The sequence below is a fragment of the Bos javanicus genome, chromosome 19, assembly GCF_032452875.1.
Source record: "Bos javanicus breed banteng chromosome 19, ARS-OSU_banteng_1.0, whole genome shotgun sequence".
NCBI classification, from domain to species: domain Eukaryota; kingdom Metazoa; phylum Chordata; class Mammalia; order Artiodactyla; family Bovidae; genus Bos; species Bos javanicus.
The window spans coordinates 30,436,037-30,457,159 of NC_083886.1; the positions used below are offsets into that span (position 1 = coordinate 30,436,037).

The 21,123-nt window shown below is 46.3% G+C and overlaps 1 protein-coding gene across 2 annotated transcripts in view; it reads left to right on the forward strand.

The window, feature by feature from the left end:
* The window catches only part of GLP2R (glucagon like peptide 2 receptor), a 43,068-nt gene that overhangs the window by 1,786 nt on the left and 20,159 nt on the right, over positions 1-21,123 (forward strand). The window contains exons 2-9 of one of the 2 annotated variants that reach the window (XM_061391060.1): positions 4,135-4,222; positions 6,357-6,461; positions 7,762-7,901; positions 13,772-13,878; positions 16,130-16,283; positions 16,705-16,864; positions 17,905-17,965; positions 20,270-20,339. In XM_061391060.1, coding sequence (XP_061247044.1) covers positions 4,135-4,222; positions 6,357-6,461; positions 7,762-7,901; positions 13,772-13,878; positions 16,130-16,283; positions 16,705-16,864; positions 17,905-17,965; positions 20,270-20,339 — 885 coding nt within the window. The remainder of the gene's footprint in view (positions 1-4,134; positions 4,223-6,356; positions 6,462-7,761; positions 7,902-13,771; positions 13,879-16,129; positions 16,284-16,704; positions 16,865-17,904; positions 17,966-20,269; positions 20,340-21,123) is intronic. The other variant, XM_061391061.1, reaches the window with a different exon arrangement.

Below are 21,123 nucleotides of genomic sequence, written 5' to 3' on the forward strand. Positions count from 1 at the left end.
TGGATATCTGTATTCCTCCTGCCCCGACAGAGGGAGGGCTGGGGTACTGGGTCTCATCATTGCTCACCTTATCAGACTTTCTCTGATGCTGGTCCAGAACCTGAGGGGCAGAAAACCCACACCAAATTCGCTACATCCACGTCCTCCCAGAGGCTGTAGTCAGTAGATGTGAACCCGGTCCAGGGTTGCCTGGGATTCTTGCCGTGGAGGCTGCCTCTCGGCGAGTGACCATAATGTTCCTGGGGCAGGTGGCCTGGGACTTCGTTAGTGGCGGGGCCGTTGTTGGAAGCGTTGATACAGATCTCTCACCCTTGCTCCAGTCCCCTGTCTCATATTCAAACGGAGTATATGTTCAGCTAACTCTCTGGTTTTGTCCATCTCCTCTCCACAACCGTGGGTCGGCTGTCTCTTAGGTGCCAAGTTCTGCTGCAGCACTTGGCATTTTGTCCTGATGGTCTTGCCCAAATCCCACAACGAGCCTCTGAAAAGGTGACTGTCACTGGCCACCAAGATTCACAGGATCTTGTCTGATCACCTGCGATGAGATAGCTTGTGAGCGGTGGAGACACTGCGCCTCCCCCCAGGCTACTTGAAAGTCCTGTGTTCTTTCTTCCCCAGCATTCCTTGGAAGCTGTTGACATACGAATATTTCTATGTGACAACAGCCAAATCTGCAGTGAGTCAGGCTGGCGGATGACGCTGACCAAGCCACACGTTGGTATATTTATAATCGATAATGTGCCTATGGGCAGCCTGTCTTCCCCACCTCCACCACCCAGTCTGTTTTCAGAACCTCTTCCCTCTGTCTGTCCTGTGTTATGCGTATAAAATCCTGAAGACCCTCCTCTTGGTCACCCATCTTAAAGCCCAACTTCTTTCTCCAAATGTTTATGTTACACAAGCCTTGGCGTAGATTTCTGTGATGACTTTTGCTCGTAGCCGTTCACCCTGCATGGATATAAATGACCATGGCGTGTTTTTTTGGCAGGAAGTCACCATAAAATTCCCTTAATGAGAAATTCTCAGGGATAGTTTAGATTCTAAATTCGAGCTGGGAAACAGTGCTATATCCTCATGCCTCCTCCCCCTTCCCACAGCTCAGCTGAGTTAATTAGGAGTTGCTTTGGTGTCAAAAAATATAAACTCTTCAGGCTCTTTAAGAAGTGAATGTGTAGTTCTTTCATACTTTGCCAATGAGAGTGTAAAAAGGTGCATATTTTTAAATTAAAAAAAATTCTTTCTGGCTAGGATCATTTGGCAGTATATTGTCAAAAGCTTTTAAAAATGTATAGTTGATGACCCAGAAATTCCAACTCAAAGAATTTTCCCTAAGAAAACAAAGATGTGCTCGAGTGTTTAGCTGTGAATATTTTCATTACAGCATCATTTATATTAGCAAACATCTAGAACAATGTAGGTGTTTAATTTGCTAGAGGATTGGAGAAATAAATTGTATCACATTCATCTGTAGAAAATTACAGAGCTCTTAAAATGATGTTTTAAAAGTATAGTTTTCGAAATGGAAATATAGGCACTGTGTATATTCTAGTGGAAAAAGAGACTACACAACAATATGATTTTCTTTGGGGTTAAAATGAAAGAGAAAAGAAAGAAAAAAGAGAAAGGATTGTATGTGAGTGTAGAGAGAAGAGTCTGGAGGGAGATAGTTATTTCTGGGTAAAAAGATTAAGATTCCATTTCTTCTCCCCTTTCTGCTTGTCTTCATTTTTTATTTTATCTACAGTGAAGTCTATTCCTTTGGTAACAAAGAATAATAGAGGTTTTGTTGAAAGCAAGTCAACAGAAGCTTTTTTTTGCCTTTTTCTTAATCCATTCTCTGTTGAGTGAGTTGGTGCTGGTTACCCTTGCGAGAGAAAGAGGAATCAGGATTGAGCTGGATTTTTCCAGCTAGAAAATATCCACTCATCACTACTTTATTAGGATTTGGCTGTGATTGAACTTAGATTAGCCTTTCATGTTTTTGGTGTCCTTAGGTCAAGTACCTGGGAAGATAATCAGAGTTTGTCCAGCTTTTCTAGACTGATCAGATTGAGTGCTGCTTTGGTTTTATTTTTCTTTTGACCATGGCCGTCAGTCATGGGAAAGAACAGGGGGATAAGAGAATATTAGTCCATAGACAGCTCACATATAAGTTGATTTTATTGTCTCTCTCTCTGTTAGGTCCTGGTGCATATAAACAGCATTTTATCCAAGGAAAGGTCTTCACTTGGGTGACTTGGAGGATCCTGGAAGCTGATGATTTAGTTATCAACATCTCTGCCAAACTTGTAAAATTAATATAGTCAGTTATGTTCCCATTAGGACATGTGTTTCTTTAAACAGTGTGTTGCTAATGTACCATGGTGCCTCTTGGGCCATAACAGAGAAATAGAGATTATTAATGGAGATTTAAAATGCACTGGAAACAGAAACCAAGGGATAAATACCAATTACTTCATCATTATTATCATCATGATAACTACTTACTGGATAATCCCATGGTTCCCAAACTGTGCTAAGATGTCCCAGGGCACCCCTGCTGTGAACTGGCAGGGGTGCTGTTAGGAATTTTAATTTTTTGAGGGAAGCAGGGATACACTCCATCTGCGAATGACGAACTTGAGGTAATCCATGGTTTCAACATTATATGGCACTACTTTCTTGCATGATGTATCTTTGCAAAGATGGGATTCTTTGCAGCTGCTGTGATAAAAAGCAAACACTGCAAAAACCAGGGCGGAACAGGAACACAGGTCGTAGTGGTCAATCTGACTGTTAGGTTTGAGATGTTTTACTATCCCCACTGGGCTTCCCTGGTGGCTCAGACAGTAAAGAATCCACCTGCAATGCAGGAGATATGGGTTCGATCCCTGGGTTGGGGAGATCCCCTGGAGGAGGGCATGGTCACCCACTCCAGTATTCTTGCCTGGAGAATCCCCATGGACAGAGGAGCCTGGCGGGCTGCAGTCCACGGGGTCACAGAGATTCCAAACGACTGAGCGACTAAGCACAAGCACGCATCATCCCCAGTAGGTACTAAGTTGTTAGGAGGTAAATATTTAATAAGTTGTTCGGCCTATCTACTTAATTAATGCACTCTGTTTTTTGGCTGCTCTGGGTCTTTCTGCTATGCACGGGCTTTCTTTAGTTGCAGCACATGGGCGTCTCCTTGTGGAGGCTCCTCTTGTTGTGGAGCACAGGCTCTCGGTGTGTGGGCTTCAGTACTTGCGGCATGTGGGCTTAGTTGCCCTGCAGCAAGCTGAGTCCTCCCAGACCAGGGATCAAGCCCACGTGCCCTGCATTGGCAGGCGAATTCTTAACCACTGGACCTCCAGGGAAGTCCGATTAGTGGAACTTTAGATTCGGTATTTCTATTGACCTGGGGGTGCTGTGGAAAAATTATTAAGACTGGAAAGGAAGCAAGAATTGAGAAAGTTTGGGAACCTCTAGTCTAACGATGACCATACTTGCTTGTCTTCAGGAAGCTCTCTGTGTCATTTTCTGGAAAAATTGCAAAGGAACTACTCACAGACCCTGTGGATGCCATGGGATTGGGTCTGGGGCATGCTGGGGAGCGGTGAGGGTGAGGGGTGAGGTAGATTGAACTAATTACTCAGGAGGTGAAAACTGGCAACCTGTAGGGCTCGTGGATGGTTTTTGTTTGTTTTGTCCTCTCTGTATGCATGTGTGTGTTTGAATGCCTTTCAATAAAATATCTCTGCAATTTACAATAGTCTCCCCCACATCTGGCTTCCCAGGTGGCTCAGTGGTAAAGAACCTACCTGCCAATACAAGAGATGCAGGTTTGATCCCTGGGTTGGGAAGACCCACTGAAGAAGGAAATGGCAACCTACTCCAGTATTCTTTCCTGGAAAATCCCAATGGACAGAGGAGCCTGGTGGGCTACAGTCCACGGGGTCACAAAAGAGTTGGATGCAACTTAGTGACTAAACAACAGCAGCAATATTTAAGATAGGACATAAGATACAAAAGAAATTGTTCCATGGTGCAGGCCATTATGGGCTTATCAGTGGGAAGGTTTGAGAATCATGGTGTGAGGTGATAATTTGTGATAAAATGTGATAACCTGCTTGCTGGTAACTGGAGTTCACTATAATTTTTTTTTCTTCTCAGGTTACAGGATCTCTCCTTGAGGAGACAACTCGGAAGTGGGCTCAGTATAAAGAGAAGTGTCTGAGAGACTTACTCAAGGAAACTTCTGGTAAGCACACGTATCAGTTATCTATGGCTGTGTAACAGATAGTCCCAAAGCTTAGTGGCTCAAAACAGTAATAACAATGATTTACTATCTCTCATGGGCTTTCCCAGGTGGCGCTAGTGGTAAAGAACCTGCCTGCCAATGCAGGAAACGTAAGGGATGCAAGTTTGATCAAGGGGTCAGGAATATCCTCTGGAGGAGGGCGTGACAACCCACTCCAGAATTCTTGCCTAGAGAATCCCATGGACAGAGGAGCCTGGTGGGCTACAGTCCATAGGGTTGCAAAGAGCCAGACACGACTGAAACGACTTAGAGTGCACACGTTTCTCTCACAGTTTCTGTGGGTCAGGATTTCAGACAGAGAATATTGGGGAGGGCTTATATCTGCTCTGCAATGTCTGGAGTTTAGCTGAAACACTCAAAGACCGGAGGTTGGAATCATCTGAAGTCTGGTTCATGCCCTCATCTGCGGGTTGATGCTGGGAGTCATGCTGGGGCTGTTGGCTGGGCCACATCCACGTGGCCTCTCCATATGGCCTGGGCTTCCTCACAGCACAGTGGCTGGGTTGCAAGCACAAGCATGAACAGAGGCCATGTTGCCTTTTGTGACCTAGCCTTGGAAGTCACTTCTGCTGTGTTCAGTTGGGTCAGACAGTTACAAAGGCTACCCACCTCCAATTGCAAGCATCTTGCAATGCTCCAAGAGCATGCAAGGTAGAATATACATGCATGTGACCATGTTTGATATAAGCCATGTGTCATGGTACTTTGACCACCTAATCACATGACATGAGCCACTGTCATAGATTAACCCAGAAATCTATCATACGTATGTGTGGGGGGGTTGTCCTTCAGTCTCCCATGGTACGAACATTTATCTAGGACCGCACTAGGTTGAGTGCATTCTAGCAAATATGTTAATAGTTTGCTCAGCCCACAGCCTCTCCTGTCTACATGCTGGGTCTCTGGGTGCATCCAGATTCTTTTTTGTCGAGAAAAGAAAGAAGTAAGAAGCCTTGGCCCCCTGCCTCTGAGACTGGTCAGCTGTGGGTAGAAACCGCCCTCTCCTTCATCTCCTGGCTTCTTTCAGATGACTTCACTCAGGGACCTGGCGGTTGACAGAACACTAGAAACTCTATCTGCCTTTTCCCAACCCAAAGGCAGTCCAGTCTCCAAGCCATGCCTCCTTCCTTTTAAATATCCTTTAGCTAAGCAGGTGGCTGCCAAGGCTTGATTCATTATAGGAACCACTTCCATCTTGAGGAAAATTGCTTTCTAAGAGTAGGGAGGCCTTCCTGATCCGGAGCCTCCCTCTGGGCAGCTCATCTCGATGAGTTCACGCAGGCTAGGCACTGATTGGGTGCTGATCTGGCAGCCAGGTCTATAGGGCGCCCCAAACTCCAGACCTGTGGCTTGGTCCTGATATCAACGACCTGGCTCTTCATTCTGAGTGGCCCCTGAGTTCTAGCCTAATAGGGAGCCCATGGTAGGAAATGATGTTTGGTAACCAGGAGTGAGGAGTTTGCAATATGGATGTTTGGGGTCCAGCCTGAAGCCCCTTTGTTTGATCCTGGGGGCTCATAAAGCTGATGCTTACATTGTAGCATCTCATTGCCAAGCACCAGCTCATCCCCTGAACTGCTTGAGAGTCCCAGATATTTCATAATGATTGTTGGCTTCATCTTCAAATAGAGAAATCTGACCAGGTAGTGCTTGACTCAGGTACACGTGACCAAGAACCTCAACCCTGCAGATGTCCTTCTATCCACCAGTCATTTTGCACATTTCATAGATATAACTGGTTAATTACAGGACAGAAGATGCTGGCTGAACCTCTAAGTGTCCTCCTGACCCTGAGTTTCTGTGAGAGTTCAGCCCATGTAAAGTAAACCAACACCAGTGTGACGTGCATGTTGACATGAAAGACTGGACCACCACCAGGGGTCAGGTTGGGTGGACAGAGCCACATGTGGGGCTGCGTGAAGCATTCCTGTCCTCCCCACATGGTTCCTCATCCTTGATCTGACGCCAGAGAGTGGGACGCCCTGGCTGGTCCCTGCTCGGGCCACACCAGCTTCAATGCCAGTGAGGTGGGCTCTGGGCTCCACCTGTTTATTTTGCCCACTTTTCTCTGCAGGTGCAGTCTGTAATGGGACCTTCGATAAGTATGTGTGCTGGCCTCATTCCACTCCTGGAAATGTCTCTGTCCCCTGCCCTTCCTACTTACCTTGGTGGCGTGAAGGTAATAAGTCTTATTTTACCAATATCTAACATTTCCTTTAAGGCTTCCCTGGATAGAGCAGCCAGGGTTTGATTAGGAGGGGGCTCCAGATTGTTTTCTCCAGCCCTCTTCTCCCACGAAAGGTCTCCTCTTAGCTGTCAGTAGCACATCCTCCTTTTCCTCTCTGCTTCTTCTCCTATCTTCCTGCAAGTCTTCTGTGCCTGGAGGCTCTGCTTGTATCCTGGTCCTCTCTCCTTTGAAGATTTGAGAGTCCAGGCCTGGCTACCACAGACTTGGCTGCAGAGTTCTCGAGGGATGAGCTTAGAGGAAGAAGCATTAGAATGTAAGAAGGGAGAGAATAAGTAAGTAAGTAAGTGTTAGTTGCTCAGTCACGCCCAACCCTTTATGACCCCATGGACTGCAGCCCACCAGGCTCCTGTGTCCATGAGATTTTCCAGGCAAGGATACTGGAATGGGTTGCCATTTCCTTCTCCAGGGCGTCTTCCTGACCCAAGGATTGAACCCCAGTCTCCTGCACTGCAGGAAGATTCTTTACTGACTGAGCCACAAGGGAAGCCCAAGGGAGAGGACATACCGGCACAAAAAGACCAAGCAATGAGGCTGGGCCTGTGCTTTATGCTTCGGGCTTTAAACTCCCCTCTGTAGAGATGTGGAGCCACTGAAGGTGTTAAGGCATGAAGAGGTGGTTTGGGGGAGCTGACGTGGGTAGCCTGTGGCTAATGGACTGAGGGATGGAGGGAGATCACAAGGGCAAGTCTGGAAGCTCCTGCAGTGGTCCAGAAAAAGAGGAGGAGGATGTGGATTCAGGCAGAGGCAATGGGTTGGGAAGAAGAGGAAAGAGGAAAGAAAAGAACTGGAGGTGGAACAGTCAAGACTTGTCGTCAGAAGTGGGAACTGATGGACTAGAGGGTAGGACCCCACCCAGGGCCACAGAGCTTGTAGGAGGCAGAACTGGCTTGGTCCAGGGCCCTTTATTCTCCATGGCATGGCCTCTTGGGCGTCAGGAAGCTCCAGCTCTGTGTCTCCCAGCTGGGCTGCACCTTGAAGGGCTGTCACATCTCTGAGTCACCAGGGACTTTGGGTAAACACAGCAGACATTAACGGATTGTGGTTTGCTACAAAATGTAGAGGCTTCCGTGTTTTTCCTTCCATCCCAAATAAACAGTGAGGACGCTAACGAGTCCCCCGAAGGGGAAGTGAAAATTCCTCTTCCCTGGGATTTTTCCACAGCTTTGCAGTGAGAATGAGGGCCTTCCCACGTGCTCGGAGAGCGGGCTGCGTGCTCTGACCTTTCCCCTAGAGCTGTGTTTACTTTCAGAGAACTCAGGAAGGGCCTACAGATACTGCCTGTCTCGGGGTGCTTGGCAGACACTGGAAAACTCCACAGATATTTGGCAGGACAACTCCGAATGCGCCGAGGATGACAGCTTCAAACAAAAAGTGAGTTGGCTGGGCTCGGTGAGGGCGGATCTCAGGGCCCAAACCACCCTGTTCTGGGGCTCCACGCAAGGAGCCTGCCCCAGCGCGTCGGTCCCAGACTCACTTGGCAAGGTCCTTGGTCACACAAAACCGCACCTCCAGTGGCAGACGCAGCATGTCTTCTGCTGCTGGGCCGAGGCGTGAACCCCTAAGGAAAGACAAGCAGCGTCTGTGCTTGCTGCTCCTGCCGCCTGCCCACATTTCCCCAGCTGTTCTTCAGCTTCTCCTTCCCCAAAGTCACATTTCAAAGTCAACGTCTCCTTTCAAGCGAAGTCTTCCAAGGCCACCCCATGGGGAGTGGTCTCTCCAGCCTTGACAGCACCTGTCACTCTCCGACAGAGTGTCCTGAGGGAACACACCTAGTGTCTAGCTACAAGCTCAAGGCCAAGGGCCCAGGCAGCCCACCTTCATGTCCAGAGTCTTTGCTTCCTAGCTCTCTCTCTCTCTTTTTTTTTAATATGGAATTTCCATTTCTTTCTTTCTTTTACTGTTTCTAATTTTTTTAAAAATAGTTTTATTTATTTTGGCTGTGCGGGTCTTCATTGCTGAGCAGGCTCTTCTCTAGTGGTGGCAAGCAGGGGCTACTCTGTAGTTGCAGTACACAGGCTTCGCATTGTGGTGGCTTCTCTCATTGCAGAGCAAGAGCTCTAGGGAGCTCGGGCTTCGGTAGTTGTGGCACATGGGCTCAGTCGTTGCACCTCCCAGGCTCTAGAGAGTTGTGGCACATGGGCTTAGTGGCTCCTTGGCATGTGGGATCTTCCCAGACCAGGGATCGAACCTGTGTCTCCTGAATTGGCAGACAGATTCTATCACTGAGCCACCAGGGAAGCCCTGTTTCTAATTCTTAATTTTTTTAAAAATGTATTTAATTTATTCATTTTTGGCTGTGCTGGGTCTTTCTTGCTATGCAGGCTTTCTCTTGTTGAGGTGAGTGGGAGTTACTCTCTAGTTGCAGTCAGCCAGCTTCTCGTTCCTGTGGCTTGTTTTGTTGTGGAGCCCGGGCTCTAGGCACTCGGACTTCGGTGGTTGCTACTCCCAGGCTCTAGAGCACAGGCTCAATAGCCATGGTGCACCGGCTTAGTTGCTCCAAGGCATGTGTGATCTTCCTGGATCAGGGATCGAATCCATGTCTCCTGCATTGGCAGGTGGCTTCTTAACCCCTGGGCCACCAGGGAAGTCCCTTTGCTTTCTAGCTCTTCTTACCTCACCCTTCACTGCTCTGGGCCTCTGCTTCCGCATGCCCCAGCAGAGCACAGTTACTGCCCATGACTGCACGAGGGTTTAAAGAGCTGACAGACATCCGAGTCTCTGGATAAAGCCTGACCCCTTGTCACCACGACCTTAAAGTAAGAGTGCCGACTCCACCCCTAGGACCCAGCCGGGTCGCTGGGCAGTGAATGATCGTGTTTGTGGTTCACTTCCTCCCCCAGTGGGAACTGGCCGGTCCTCGACCCTCAAGTCTGTCACATCCTCCCATCAGGCATGAAGAGCCTTCCGTCACAGCCTCTCTATCTGCAGGGAATTTTTTCTAAACCTCTCTTTAACTTTATTCCTTGACTGGAATTGGCAGAATTCCATGTTCCCTAGACCATGTGACAGGCCACACCTCTTAAAGGTATTAAAATCATGCCTGCGGTTGGGTTGGATTCAGCTTATCTCAAGATTTTGTCTGACTTTTGTGACAACACCATGCTCTTGTTAACGTCATGCTGTGATTTGGGCAAACTGTGTACATTTCTTATCTTCCCTACTGGACAAAGCTGCTTGAGAATAATCACAAAGCCATCATCATATCTGAACAGCTTCCACCCTCTGGCGCAGTGCTGGTAAAGTGCACAGAACCTTCACATACAGTGGGTACTTCATAAATATTGAATGGTTCCACAGATTCTGAGTCAGTGGGGATGTGGTGGGGTCAAGGCGTCCATACTGATGGGGAGGTTCCCCAGGTGACTCTGAAGGGACGTGGTGATGACGAATTCACCAGCTGGTGTGAAATGCCTGCCACTTGCTTTGGGCTCAGGTCAGGCAACTGAGACCACAAAACAAGATTGAAAAGCTAAACTTTCCAAGACAGGAAGGAAAGGTTCTCTCTTTAGAGCAGTGAGGACACAGGCATTGCCTTCTCCTCTGCAAATGATCATATTTCTAAGAAATCAAATACTTCCCAAAATTTCTGGCCATGTTTACCTGTATTTCTAGTAGAGGGCTGAATGTTTGCCCAAACAAGGCTAGTGTTAGTAAGTCTCTGCCCTTTGGGGTTTTGGAAAATGAGATGTGTTATGTTCTTCCAACTAACAACACACTGGGGGTCTTTATGCATAGTAATTGGTGCTTTTTAAGGATATTGTGTGTGTGTGTGTGTCTGTGGGTGTCTTTCAAAACTGTACACACTTAATACCATTTCTGTCGTAGCTGTGCACTCATCATGCACGGTGGCCATAACTTGTACAGTTTGAAGTGTGACAACAAGCACCACTGATTCTCTAAAATTTCACAGATAGAAGATTGGTTCTTTTCATAGATCTTAGCAACCTCAGCATGTGATATTTTTTCTTTCTTTTTTAACTCAAGAGCTTTCATCTCTTCATTTAAAGGAAGCACATTATGACTTCTCTTTGGCACATCCAAATTGCCAGCATCACTACTTTTGGGGGCCGTTATTAGGTAGAATGGGGCTTCCTAGGTGGCTCAGTGGTAAAGAACCCACCTGCTAATGAAGGAGACATAAGAGACATGGGTTTGATACCTGGGTCAGGTAGATTCTCTGGAGGAGGGCATGATAACCCACTCTAGTATTCTTGCCTGAAATTCCATGGACAGAGGAGCCTAGTGGGCTACAGTCCATGGGGTCACAAGAAATCAGATGCAACTTAGCAACTAAAACCAATAAACTAAGTAGAATAAGGTCACTTAAAACACAAACTCTGTTGTACTAAGACAGTCTGGCTAATAACTGAGAGGGCTACGAAGTGACCAGAGAAAAGTTGATAAATTGGACTTTATCAAAATTAAAAACTTAGGCTCTTTTAAAGATACTTTAAAAATAAAATAAACCTATACAAAACTAGACAGCATATTAAAAAGCAGAGACATTACTTTGCCAACAAAGGTCAGTCTAGTCAAAGCTATGGGTTTTTTAGTAGTCAGGTATGGATGTGAGAGTTGAACCATAAAGAAAGCTGAGCTCTGAAGAATTGATCCTTTTGAACTGTGGTGTTGAAGAAGACTCTTGAGAGTCCCTTGGACTGCAAGGAGATCAAACCAGTCAATTAAAGGAAATCAGTCCTGAATATTCATGGGAAAGACTGATGCTGAAGCTGAAACTCCAATACTTTGGCACCTGATGTGAAGAACTCATTGGAAAAGAACCTGATGCTGGGAAAGACTGTGGGCAGGAGGAGAAGAGGTTGAGGTAATTGGATGGCATCACTGATTCAATGGCCATGAGTTTGAGCAAGCTCCAGGAGTTGGTGATGGACAGAGAAGCCTGGTGTGCTGCAGTCCATGGGGTCACAAAGAGTCGGACATGACTGAGCAACTGAACTGAAAAAAATAAAAAGGCAAGCCATAAAGGGGAAGAAAATACTTGCAAAACATGTATCTGATGGGTTTATGTTTAGAATATATAAAGATTTACAATTCAAAATTAAGACCAATGATCCAATTTAAAAGACAGCCAAATATTTGAACAGATACTTTACCAAATAAAACATACAGATGGCAAATAAGCACATGAAGTGATTCTCAACATCATTAATCATTAGCGAAGTGCAAATAAAAGCGCCATAAGACACGACGACATACCCATTAGAATGACTGAAATGTAAAAGACTGATTGCAGGAAATGTTAGTCGATTCCCGAGCAGCTGGCAGTCTGGTTGGAATGTAAACGGACACAGCTTATTTAGAAAACAGTCTGGCAGTTTCTTAAGAAGTTAAAGCACATACCATGCTACCCTGTCATTCTATTTCTAGATATTTATCTGAGAGAGATGAAAACCTGTGTCCACGTAAAATCTTGTACAGAAGTTTTCAGAGCAACTTTATTTGTGAAAGTTAAACTCTGAAAGCAATCCAAAAGTCCATCAATGGGTGAGTGCATAAGTAAATCGTGGTATATTCATAATAGGATACTACTCAACAGTAATACTGGTTTATAACGTTATTTAAGTTTCACGTGAACGACACTGTATTGCTACCTCTGTAAACCCTACAGCATGCTCACCGCCAAAAGATTACTTTCCATCTATCACCATAGAGTTGATCTCCTTTACCTAATTTACCCTTCCCTCTGCCTCTCCCTCTCTGATAACCACCACTCTGTTCTCTGTGTATACATGTTTATTTTTGTTTGGTTTGATCATTTATTTGTTTTGCTTGTTTTTGATTGTTCATTTTTAATATTCCACACACAAGTGAAATAATACAGTATTTATCTTTCTCTGTCTGACTTATTTCATGTAGCATAATACCCTCGAGGTTCATCCATATTGTCAAAAAATGCTGGCTGAGTAGTATTCTTGAGAGTCCCTTGAACAGCAGGGAGATCGAACCAGTCAATCTTAAAGGAAATCAACCCTGAATACTCATTGGAAGGACTGATGCTGAAGCTGAAGCTCAAATACTTTGGCCACCTGATGTGAAGAGATGACTCGCTGGAAAAGACCCTGATGCTGGGAAAGATTGAGGGCAGGAGGAGAAGGGGAGGATGAGATGGTTGGATGGCATCACTGACTCAATGGACATGAGTTTGAGCAATCTCTGGGAGATAGTGAAAGAGAGCCAGGCATGCTGCAGTTCATGGGGTTGCAGAGCTGGACACGACTGAGCGACTGAACAACAAAAACAACAAAGGAATGAACTAAGATACATACTATGATAAGGATGAATCTCTAAATAATTACTCTGAGGGAAATAAGCCTAACAGAAAATTGAATACTTAGAAGTTTCCATCTATAAACATTTTAGAAAATGCAAACTTGTCTCTAAGGGCAAGAAACGATGAGAGGAGATGAATTACAAAGGGCCACAAGGAAACTTTGGGGAGGTGATGGAAATGTTCATTATCTTGAATGTGAAAATGACATCAGAGATATAGTCATGTCCAAATTCCCCAAGGTTTATACTTTCAATATGTGTAGTTTGCTGTATCTCAATTATACTTCTGTGAAGCTGATTAACTTCTGTTAAGGTTATGCAGAGAAGTTTAGGCATAATCTAGCAGATAATACATATTAACTGTGGGTTCTTGTGCAAAAATTTATTCAGAAACATAATCTTGATGGCTATGTGCACAATGGATTGAGTGAGAAGGGATTCCATTAAAAAATCCCACAGAATTTCCAGTAAACTATCCTCTATTCACCATCGGGCTATCCTGGGACTCAGAAAATATTCCAGTGTTTAACTGGGTCTTTGTTTAAGGGATCATCTATGAAGAGTTACTTTAGGAGGGAGACATCGAGATGGAAAGCTGGCCCTGTCTTCCGGAGAGAGAGGCCCCTACACTGTAGGAACAGCACATCCAGGGGCAAAGAGCCTGTCTTCATTCCCAAGGCACCCTCTGGTCCTGGGCACAGTTCTCTTAGCATATCATGAATCTTGATGCATCACTGCTGGGTGGTGGGACCAACCACGGAGGTGAGACCCATTGTGGGTTCTTCACTCATGAAGTTTCCTTGAACTCTGAGATGTGCCAGAGGGCTATGGTGTCAACAAGTGTCCTCGGGTTCAAACTTAGACCCTTGGTGGTTGGGGGCATGGATCCAGGGGCTGGACGCCATAGCTGCCTGGCTTGCCAGTCATGTCTGCTCTTCCTCTGCGCTCAGGTTGAACACCGCACCTTGCTGTCGACACTGCAGCTGTTGTACACGGTGGGCTACTCTCTCTCCATCGTCTCGCTCTTCCTGGCTCTCACCCTCCTCTTGTTTCTTCGGTGAGTGGAACTGCTGCCTGCATGTGCTCAGGCAGGTATCCAGGCATGTGCTCATTGGCTCCCTTGAGAAGGCAGGAGACCAGGCTGGGTGATTTCATGGCTCCTCAGAGCTGGAGGGGATCCGAGACAGTCTCCAGTCCATCCATCCCATTTTTGTAGGCAAAGAGAAGGGATCTGGGAGGTCCAGGGAGAGGTACTGAGCCACCCTGGGTTGCAAAGCACAGCTAGGACTGGAACCTGGGGCTCCCAACTCTGTCTTTGTCTCTTTGGATTAGATGCTGCTGCTGCTGCTGCTGCTAAGTCGCTTCAGTCATGTCCGACCCTGTGCGACCCCATAGACGGCAGCCCACCAGGTTCCCCCATCCCTGGGAGTCTCTAGGCAAGAACACTGGAGTGGGTTGCCATTTCCCTCTCCAATGCATGAAAGTGAAAGTGAAGTCGCTCAGTCGTGTCCAACTCTAAGCGACCCCATGGACTGCAGCCTACCAGGCTCCTCTGTCCATGGGATTTTCCAGGCAAAAGTACTGGAGTGGGGTGCCATTGCCTTCTCCATTGGATTAGATGAGCTCTGCCCAAACTCCTAGTCCCTGCTCTAAATTCCTAGTCGTACATACCCATGACTGCCACAGCCCATTCTCACCATAGCTCCACTGGATGCACTATTTTTATGGACAAGATTAAGAAATTTCCCCAAGGCATATTAGTGAGTGGGAGAGCTGGGATTTTAACCCAGGACCCTCAGACTCCAATTAGCCATTAACCTTTTGAGGATGCCGGGCCCTGTTACATGCATTAAGTCATTTAAGTCTCTTTCTAATCAGAATTAAGATGAATTCTAATCCTTGGAGATTAGCCTTATTATCGCCCCCATTTTATGAGTGAGTTAACTGAAACAGAGGGAGATGAAGTGACTTGCCCACAGTCACACAGCTGGTGAATGATGGAGCCAAGATCATGAGCAGGTGGTCCAGAGGCTGAGCACTTTCATTCCTTTATTGTAGCGCTTTTCAGAATCCAAAACTGGAGTGCATTTTACTAAGTCATTTTAGAAGTCACTCAAGTGAGATACTTATAGACCCCTTAAGGAACCCTCCAAGGCTGTCTCCTGGTCTTGGTCAATTCAAGAACCTAATGGAGTGTAACGTGGTAGAGTGAGCGTTCAACATGGATGCAGAGACTTGGATGGAGACCCTGGATGCTGGTTCCAGAGCACTCCCACCTGGGCTGTGTGAGGTCCAGTCTGGCCCCACCTGCCCCCTCAATCCCATGATGTTCTTTAGCTCCTGGAGCAGAAAGCGGAGCCATGACCACCTGCCCCAGTGGGAGAGCAATTGTTGAATATCAGGAGAGAATTCCGCAGCCTGTGCCCACTGCCCTCAGTGACCACCTCCACTCACGTTCCCAAAGTCTCAGAACAAGGCCAGGAGAAGATAACTGCCCAGCCCCAGAAGAATTAACTTGAGCAGAGCCTGGGTCGACCATGTCTTCATTTTTGTCTCTGGCTCTGAGGAGAGCAAGACCCAGTCCCTGCCTAGTCTAGGGAGAAGAATGCATGAATCATGAAACACAAAGATCTGCTCAAATCTTTTTGGAAACGATAAAAGTAATAATAGCTCTAGAGAGAGGCAGGACTGGGCATGTGTCACACAGGGGCATAGGCGGGGCTCTGAGAACACAGTGATGGAAAAGGGCCCTTTTGCCTAGAGAGACCAAGGATGCAGTTTTACGTTGGCTGGTGCTGGAGGCTCCAGGTGGGTGAGGGAGGTCGTGAGAGTTGACATTTTCTGGGTACTTCTTAAGTGCCAGGTGCTGTGTGGGTACTTTTCACCCATTAACTGGTTGGATCCTCATGTAGCCTTTGCGACGAGTGCCCATGTTCTTAGAGGGAGTAGAGTCTTGGAGAGCCATATATGGACCTCAGAGTTTCTGAATCTAAATCTCACCTCTGGCACTTACTCCTCTGGGACTGTGATGTAAGTGATAGGAGTAAGGATGCCCTTAACTAAATCCGCATGCAAATAGCTTGGAGCGTAGCCTGGCATGTTATAAATGGTACCTGTTATTCTCCCCGTCTTACAGATGAGGAAAGTGAGGCAGAGAGAGGTAAGATCCTTTGCACCATCCATCCAGCTCTGCAGCCTACACTCTGAACCTGTGCCCTTTGGTGGCACATACACAGGTTTCAGGCACACACCTGTTGGTCTGAGCCATTCTTTTCTGAGGGAAGACCCTTGGTTTTCTCCCTGCCCAGAAAACTCCACTGCACACGTAACTACATCCACATGAACTTGTTTGCCTCTTTCATCCTGAGAGCCCTGGCTGTGCTGGTGAAAGACGTCATCTTCTACAAATCTTACTCCAAGACGCCCAACAGTGAGACAGAGTGGCTGTCCTATGTGTCGGAGGTATGTGCTTCCTCATTCCTGGGCTCTACCTGGTGGATCAGTCCTGGGAATCAGAGAGCAGGAAGGTGAGGCTGGGGAGTGGATGAGAGAGAGAAAGGGGTGTCAGTCTTTCTGGTAAGAGATGCATCACCTGATTTTTTTTTTAAAGCCAACGTCCCGAGAATGGGTTGCAAAAAGTTGGAGATGACTGAGCGACTAAGCAGAGCAGACAGTGCATACAACAAGAACACTGACCATTGTGTATGTACACTGTGCTGTGGTCTATTAAGTGTGCAATAGCACTGTGTATGAAAAAACTCTTGTGTCTGAGAGAGAGGGGAGTTCAGAGGCAGGGACTTGTGTGTGGAGGCCCTTCTCCCCTCTGCTGTGGTCCAGATGCTGAGAAACCTGGACTCACCCCCAGGTGCTCTGTCCTTTCCAGATTGCTGCCTCCTGCCGCTCAGCCCAGGTCCTCTTGCACTACTTTGTGGGCACCAATTACTCGTGGCTGCTCGTCGAAGGCCTTTACCTTCACACACTGCTGGAGCCCATAATGCTTTCAGAAAGGCGGCTGTGGCCCAGATACCTGCTGGTGGGTTGGGGTGAGTGACCTGAACTGGGGATCTGTCTGAACATGGGAGCCCAGTAGAGCTTTTGGTTGGAGTTGGAGGGACGTCTCTGGGATAGATAATTCCTCAATGACAAGAGGCTCTGAAGAGAGGGGTAGTGTGTGTGTGTGTGTGTGTGTGTGTGTGTGTGTGCATGCGTGCACATGTACACATGTGTGCATGCACCTGCATGTATATTTATGTAGATATAAGTGCTGTAGACCCAATACACATGTTCAGAAATTGGGAAGTTTTTGGTAGAGTCAGATGACATTCCTCCTAACCTGTCCCCAACTGTATTATCTACTAGGGCTGCCGTAACAAATGCCATAGACTTTGTGGCTTAAAATGCAGACGTTTATTTCTCAAGGTTCTAGAGGCTGAGAAGTGTAAGACTGTGGCACCACGATGGTTGAGTTCCGATGAAGTTCCTCTTCTTGGCTTGCAGACAGCTGCCTTCTTGCTATAGCCTCATATTGCAGAGAGAGAGAGAAAGCAAGCTCTCTGGTCTCTTCTGATAAGGACAGTAATCCCATCATGATGACCAGCCCCTACACACATGCCATCTAAACCTAATTACCTCCAAAGGTCCTTTTTTCAAATGTCATCACACTGGGGGTTAGGGCTTCAATGTATGAATTTGGGGGACACAAACATTCAGTCCATGGGCCAACCAAATCTCCAGGATGAGATCTGGAGCTCTTGCTGCCATAGATTCTTGGGGAAGTTGAGGTTGCAATAATCAGAAGGACTAACTCTGGCTTGGGATTCAGGAGGCTTGATTAATGTCTTTGGATTTACTCTAAGCTACTTTGTGACAGGTGGCAAATTTGGTCTCCTCTTTGCCTCCTGGTTTCCCAACAAATGGATGGCTCTGTGCCATCTGTAGGTCTCTCCAGCTCTCACAGTCCACAATTCTATGATGTTTGTTGTTTTATAATTTTAACCAGGTGTACTTGGCCCATCAGGGTGGGATGAGCAGTAGGCAAGTTTGGCCAACCAGCCCTTGACCCCATTTCCGTGTTTTCTCCCAGGCTTCCCGGTGCTCTTCGTTGTGCCCTGGAGCATTGCCCGTGCTCAGCTGGAGAATACAGGGTAGGTAACTCACTCTTTTTGAACTTCCATGACCTAGTTATTCCGAGATGTACTATGCTGTGTGTTCAGCCGTGTCCAGCTCTTGGTGACCCCATGGACTGCAGCCCACCAGACTCCCTCTGTCCACGGGATCTCACAGGCAAGAAGACTGGAGCAGGTTACCATTTCCTTCTCCAGGGGATCTTCCCAGTCCAGCAATTGAACCCACATCTCCTGGATCTCCTGCATTGGCAGGCAGGTTCTTTACCACTGAGCCACCTGGGAAGCCTCATTCCAAGATGGCCCCAATATAAGGAATACATCATTTTCCCAAAGAGAATATCCGCTCCCTTCCATTTGGGCCATCTAGAATATACTTAAGAATATAGGTAAAAGAATCAAAGATTTGTAGTAATTCATCTGTTACTCCTTGATCTATGGACTGCAGAATGGATGTTATGCTAGTAGGCATGAAAACAACATTAATCTCATTGCTCATCTTCATCAGAGCTCTTGGGTGAAGACTGAAAAAATGGTATGTGTAAAGATAGGAACATAAGAACAAGAAAAATGTGTCCCTGATTCTTATGTCTCAAATGAGATTGAAGAGTGGAGACACACAATAAGAAACTCAGAAGTTAAAAACAAAACAGGGACTTCCCTGCTGGTTCAGTGGTTAAGAATCAACCTTGCAATGCAGGGTATGCAGGCTTGATCCCTGGTCCGGGAACTAAGATCAAATATTCTCATATACTGCTCTTGTGTGACCAGGTGGATTGTTAATGAGCAGTAATATTTTTGAAAGGATTTTTTTTTTCTGAGTAGTTTACAACAGTGAGTTTAAAATTTTCAGTAACTCACATTGTAAATGTATGTGCTATCATCCACGCTTTGTTGTTCCATGTATAGATCACAGGCAGGGTAGCTCTAGTACAAGTTAGATTTTGGGAATGTAAATGAGCACTGGTTCCAACATAAAGTCACCAGCTGCATTAGCCCCCTAACTAGAGAGTCAGCCTGTCCCTTGAAGCTTTGAAACCAGGCATTGACTTCTCCTCTCTAGTTATGAAAGTCCTGGATGGAACCTTCTTCCAATGGAAGATTGCTTAGCCTACCTTGAAAATCTGTTGTTCAGTGTAGCCACCTTCATTTGTGGTTTTAGCTAGGTCTTCCAGATAACTCACTGTAGCTTCTGCACCGAGTGCTTGCTGCTTCCCCTTACATTTTCATGTCATAAAGATGGCTTCTTTCCTAAAGCTCATTAACCCATGTCAGCTAATTTCACAGTTTTTTTTCTGCAACTTCCTCAGCTCTCTTGGCCTTCATAGAATTGAAGAGAGTTAGGACCTTGCTTGGATCAGGCTTCGGCTTAAGGGAATGTTGTGGCTGGTTTGATTTTCTCTCCAGACTCTGACTGTCTCCATATCAGCCAGAAAGCTGTTTTGCTTTCTTATCATTTGTGTGTTCACTGGAGTAGCACTTCTAATTTCCTTCAAGAACTTTTCCTTTGTGTTCACAGCTTCGCTAACTGTTTGAGGCAAGAACCCTAGCTTTCAGCCAGTCTCAGCTTGTGACATGCCTTCCTCACTAACCTTAATTGTTTTTAACATTTGACTTCAAGTGAGAGATATGTCTCTTTCTTTCACTTGAACACTTAGAGGCCTTTGTAGGATTACTAACTGGATTAATTTCACTATTTGTGTCTTGGGGAATAGGAAGGCCTGAGGAGAGGGAGAGAGATGGGAGAATGGGCAGCTGGTGGAGGAGTCAGAAACACACATTTATTAAGTTCAATGTTTTATATGGGCACAGTTCACAGCACCCCAAAACAATGACCATAGTGACATCAAAGACCACTGATCACAGATCACCATAACAAATGTAACAACAATGAAGAAGTTTGAAATATTGTGAGAATTACCAAAATGTGACGCAGAGACACACATGACGTGAGCAAATGCTATTGGAAAAAATGGCGCCAATAGACTTGCCCTATGCAAGCTTGCCATAAACCTTCAATCTGTAAAAAACGCAGTATCTGCAAAGTGCAACAAAGTGAAGCATAGGAAAACGAGGTGTGCTCATATAATGAAGAGTTTATGTTTGTACGAACATGGGAAAATATGTAGAAGGATACACTGCAAGCTGTTAGCATGAAGACCATTTTTCTGGTTCACCAAAAAAAAAAAAAAAAAGTCAACACTATCAACCTAGTAAGAAGGGATTTGAGTCCTCCCTCCCCACACCAAGTGAGCCTTCTTCCAGGGAGCTTGGGGTCTTTACTGTCTCAACTGTAAGTCTTCTACTGCCCACTCTTTGCCTTAGGTGCTGGGGAAACAACAGGAATAAGAATATCTGGTGGATCATCCGAGGACCCATGATGCTTTGCATAACGGTGAGGACCACCCCACCCACCCTTTTCCCTCTCTGAGCTCAGCAGCTGTGGAGGACCCCACCCCCTTCCCTGCCTCCCATCAAATTCTCTGGCTCAGAAAGAACCTGGGCCAGATCCCTCGAGATGAAGATGCTGAGCCGTGGTTTGGATCTGTTGAACGAGAAGAAACAAATAAGAAACTCCTCTTGGGTGTTGTGTCATGGCAGAAGTAAGTGTGCCATATAATCTCCTCTCCCACAAGAAACTTCTTGTTTTGGTTCAGGACCTAAATCCAGGCTCACCCTCTAAGCCTCCTTCTCTCTGGGTTTTCAGACTATGTAAAGAAACCTGTAGTCAGCTCGGTGACCCCCTATCAACTGTCTTCGATGTGGACAAACCTTGGGGCTGCAGGGTCTTGAGTCATGGACAAGTCGAGGGACAGCAAAGCTATGGGCCTGGATTTCAACACCATTAGCAGGAGAGAGGGGAGACTAAGGAAGCTTTTTTTAGAGGGGGAAAAAAAAAAATATATATATATAGTCAATCACTATTAACGCAAAGCTGTGCTGAGGGTTAGAGTCAGTTGGTGATGCTACTCTGAGACCTTGCAGAGGAAGGGCCTTTATTCCTTTAAAAAATATATATTTAGTTATTATTTTTGGCTGCGCTTCTTTGCTGAGCGTGGGCTTTCTAGTTGCAGTGAGTGGGGCTACTCTGTGTTGCGGTGTGCGGGCTTCTCATTGCTGTGGCTCTTCTTGGCTCAGGATCTAGGTGCCTGGGCTTCAGTGGTTGCAGCACGTGGGTT